General features: G+C 39.8%; 1 protein-coding gene across 2 annotated transcripts in view; it reads right to left on the minus strand.

The window, feature by feature from the left end:
• The window catches only part of LOC103384583 (vasopressin V2 receptor), a 21,867-nt gene that overhangs the window by 1,468 nt on the left and 15,576 nt on the right, over window positions 1-4,823 (minus strand). The window contains exon 6 of one of the 2 annotated variants that reach the window (XM_025059480.1): window positions 581-1,160. In XM_025059480.1, the coding sequence (XP_024915248.1) occupies window positions 581-1,160 (580 nt within the window). Of the gene's footprint in view, window positions 1-6; window positions 1,161-4,823 lie in introns of those variants that run through there. The other variant, XM_025059481.1, reaches the window with a different exon arrangement.

Genomic DNA, 4,823 nt, shown 5'->3' on the forward strand with positions numbered 1-4,823 from the left:
ACGTCTTTATTTTTATCAGCGTATAACTTTTACAGACAATCAAATTTTGGAGCAAATTTGAGACATTAAAATTAAACATAAATATTTCATACAAATAGGCCAGATGCTAACTTGGCTTAGCCATAAAGCTAATAAGGTTATCTGAGAATATTTATGGTGATAGGTTTAATATATGTAAAGGTTAGCCAAAAATGTAGCCAAATAGCTCCTAGTAAACCATTGTGAAAACTGCGAAAGTGTGTATTACGTGGTTATAGAGAAATGCTACCAAAAAATAGCTAAAAGCAGCTAAATGTTGGAAATATGATTTGTTTCCCTAAAAATTGGTCAAATTAACCTTAAAAAACAAAGGTCAATTTTCAGTCCTGGTTTCCTGGAAAATGTGCTGATGACAGTTGTGCTTTGTATTGTGTTTTTCCTCGAAACCGGATCTTTATCACAATTAGATGTTGTTTCTTTGGCGGTGGACCAGGTACAGAAGTTGCAAAAAAAAAACAAAGAATCTCAATGGCTGATTCTCAAATCTTTGGAACAGGGACAGAACCAAACGCAGCAGTTAGGTTAACATGCCGTGACAAACCTTGGTCTGGAGGGTTGGGGTCCCAGGCTGCCCACAGCTGGACTATGAAGAAGGGTGACCAGCATATGGTGTAGACCAGCACTATGACCAAAGTCATCCTCACTGTCTTGGACATGGCTTTAGTGATGCTGGGAGGAGGGGCCGCCGGAGGGTTGGCGGGAGCGTAGTCAATGGAGCAGCGGGGTGACTCTGAGGTCACCTCGTATGACGTGAACGTCTCCTGGCCATCGGAGCTGGTCAGTGGTTGCTGCTGTGACGGTGTTGACGATGCTGTTGTTGTTACACTCTCACCACAGCAACTGTTGTACTGAATAGCGGGCGGTGCGTGATCGTAGCACTCACCCACTTGGCTGTTGTGCATGTTATTGTGAGGAATGTTATTCGCACCCTTCAGCAGCTGAGCTCCTCTCCCCTCCCTCCCCCCATTTCCGGAGGCCTTTCTTCCTCTCTCCTTGCTCCTGTCGTCCTCCTTCTTTAGTCGCTGGAAGCGGAAAGAGATGTCGTTCTTCTTCATCTCGGCCGTCACCATCCTCTCCGACTTCAGGTAGATGTTGTTGTGAATCTCTCTGAAGATTCTTATCTGAGGGAAGACAACAACGTCATATGTTCACACAGTTCGACAGAAGTGAGAGGAGACATTCCTCTGCTCACAGATTTGAGGGTCTCAGGATCAGGTGTTATGACCGGCACGTGCCACATTCAGAAGCCTGTTTGAACTCGTAAAGGTTATCATTTCTCAAACTCGGAGCAGCTGCAGCGGGAATAGGAAATTTAATGTGCGGTCTTCAGCCTTCACCATGAATTAGTCGTAGACCTTTTTACGGCCTTTATAAATATGTCTTCTCCACAACAGGAATGAGGATGTTTTGACTTGAGGAATGTAAAACAAACATTTATTGTCTGATTTGTTCCTGTTTTATTGATTTTTGAGTGTTGCTGACTAGTGTTACTTCCTAAATCACCTACTAAAATGAATTTGTCAGACAGTTTCCATAGTAGCAAAATAAAACAAACTAAAATAAGCGCCTGCACAAAGTCACAATAAAACGCACACTTAACGCCTAACGTGATAATTATGATCATTATGTCAGGTTGATACTACATAATTACAATATAATATTTAATGATTAACAGTGTTCATTTATTCTTCTTATTTCACTTGATCCCTCTCTGGGTCACGGTGCGTCACCGGGCGAGGGCGGGGCAGCTCACCAGTGCACTGCAGAGTCACCGTAACCATTTACCTTCACACCGAGTGTCACCCAGTTTTGGACCGTGAGAGGAAAACGTGTATAGAACTAAGAACTTGCAAAGAACTTAACAAAGTTCAGAAAGATCGAGAATTGAACCAGCAAACTGCTTTAAGGCGAGATAATGCTAAAGATAATATATAAATACAATAAAAGAAAAGTTCACTAATGTGTTAAAGAATGTTAAAGAATGTAATATTCATAGGAGCTTTAATGAATGTACCATATTTTCCAGACTATAAGTCAGACTTTTATTATATATAAACTCTGGTGCGACTTATTGGTTATTTTCACACTGACAGCAGCTAGAGGGCACTCTATCTGGCTGGTGTGACTTATATATGGGTTTTTTCTTCTTCATTATGCATTGTTAGTCTGCTGCGACTTATACTCCAGAGCAAATTGTAGTCTGGTAAGATATAGTCGATGTCGAACTTGAAAGGTCTACTGAGCAGAGGTATAAGCCTGTAATGTGTGAATGTGGCCACGCCCTGTAACCATGGTAACGCCCTGAAGTTTAATTCAAAGTTGATCTTTCAAATTCACTCTCATTTTAAATAAGTAGGTCTTCAGGGAAAAGGTTAAGACTGTCACTTATAGAAAACCCTGTCATGTCTCCTCCTCCAGGCTCTGCTGCCAGCTCTTTCTGTAATCAGCCTGACTGCCTCCACCTGCCTCCACCTGCCTCCACCTGCCTCTGTGCCAGTATCTCTGTCTTGTAATCAACCTCACCTCACGCACCTGTTCTCCTTTGTCTTCCTCTGTCCTGTGATTGGATGATGTGATCCACCTGTACCCTGTGTATAAATACTCACTCCCTGCTCAGAGCTGGTTTGTTACGTCTCTGGGGTTTGAGTGCTTGGGAGGGGGTTTTTTTTGTTTGTTTTTTTTTGTTTGTTTTTTTTACGTGCGTGTGTGTGTGTTTTCTCAGTATACATTGTCTGATGTATTTCTTTGTGTTTATTTGATGTTTTCTGTTGACTGTTAGCTGTTAGCTCCTCTGGGTTCCTCCTAAAACCCTGTCACCTGAGAAAACAGTTTGTTGACACTGCATGTGTCACTGTGTGTCACTGTGTGCGTTGCATTTAGGTTGGATAATGACAGAAATGTCTAAAACCATAAAACAAGTTTTTAAATTAAGGGAGATTAATTGCTTAATCCAACAAAATAAGCAAAATATTTTAACAAAATGTATCAGCGTGTGACGTGTTGTCAACACTGTGTTGAGGTTTAAAGAAAAATTTCAAAAACACATCCAATCAAGATACATTCAGTGTGGAACTAAAGTGTGTGAAACCAAAGCCTTGCAGAGGTTTGACCAAGACCAAAATAAAAAACAATGTTCTTTTCTAATATGATGTGACCCAGACTGACGTCTGGAGAACGTTTTGGACCGAGTACACATTGATTTCGTGTGTGAACGCTAACATGGAGTGAAACTAGTTTTGCCGTGCAGCTAATACTGTGTAATAACTGCGAGAAATGTCCTCAAAATTAGGGTCTGGACCAAGTTCGTCCAACATGTTCGTCCCAAGTTCTTCTATAAAATGACCAGAATTGACTCTCGACTTGAAGTTTATAAAATCTGAAGGAGTTTTTCCAAAGAGACATGATCCCAGATAAGAAGAATTCCTATCCTTTTATAAAAACAACTTAATAAAGATATTATATGATTAGACGTTCCACAAATCCACAAGAGCATTCCTACGTCAGTCTACTGACTTAGTTCTTGTTAAGAAGAAGTACTTTGTGGCTTTGACGTTTAAAACTGGTATTTCATGGCCACAAATTAACATATTATTTTCCGTTTGTCGTGATAAAGGGCTACTGACGTCTGGAATTTATTGGAATTTTTCTTCACATGCCACAGGGTTAACATTAACATTATTTTTTACTGTACTCTTACCACAGTGGAGCAGCAGGCTGCTAATGTAAAAAAGAAACAAACAATGGAGAAAATGTCAATGGTTAGAATTGTTTACAGTTTGTTGTTTTTTGTTTTTTTCCTCTGCATCTGTTTGTTTTTCTGGTGACACTTGTGTTTAGATAGTCACCTGTGTCCACTTGTTCCAATTTGGCCTGTGTTTCCCCGTCTCTCTGTCACTTTGTTTACCCCGTTGTCATCACATTACATTGGATCCCTTGTTACCTGTGTTCTGGTAGACAGTTGTGTTTTGATAGACAGGATTTTTTTTTTTTTTTGGCAACATTTGGTTTGCTTTTACTATTTGTTTAATTGAACGATGGTTTGGTTACATTTCAATTAGCAGGCTAACATGATTAGCAGCTAATGCTTTTGGTGGTGGTTGGTTCCACTTCTGTCAATGAAAGATTGCATTGTTAATTCTTTGGTCACTTCATACTTTCTAAACCTATGGCTCTATCTGATTTTTAATTATTTTTCCCAAAATTGAAAGAACGTTTGAACAGAACACGTTTTTATTCCTCGGACGAGGCAAAAACGCAGATCGTGACCCGCTGTGAAAACTATTATTTCTACAAAGATGGAATTCTTTGATGGAAACACTGCTAGGAAAAATTAATTCAGCTTCATCATTTTCATTTCTTTTATGTTCTTTGAACTTAATTGTGATTAAGTGAGATTCAACCACGTGCCGATCCTGAGCCTTGTTGGGGAAAAAAAGGATGACGAAACGAATGAACTTATTTCTGTCTCCATATTCATCTCATTTGTCGCACATTCAGGTTGGAGGTTGAACACACGTTATGAATATAAAGAGTCAGGTGTATGAAATAGATGTGTCTGGTTCTGAGTATCACCTTATTGTGCATCTGTTTATTTAACCTGCACCAAAGACCAACAGATTGTAAAAATATTCATTTTAGAGATTCTACACGAGGCTTTTTCACATGACTTTTCCAGGAAAAAAAGGAATTTCATTTTTTTTTAAAATCTGTTTTGACAAAGCTGGGGCACATTCTGTCTTGTGGCAGGCGGTCAGTGCAGTGGCCAGCACTCTTCTCAGCAGTAG

The sequence above is a fragment of the Cynoglossus semilaevis genome, chromosome 10, assembly GCF_000523025.1.
Source record: "Cynoglossus semilaevis isolate Cse_v1.0 chromosome 10, Cse_v1.0, whole genome shotgun sequence".
In the NCBI taxonomy this organism is placed as follows: Eukaryota; Metazoa; Chordata; class Actinopteri; order Pleuronectiformes; family Cynoglossidae; genus Cynoglossus; species Cynoglossus semilaevis.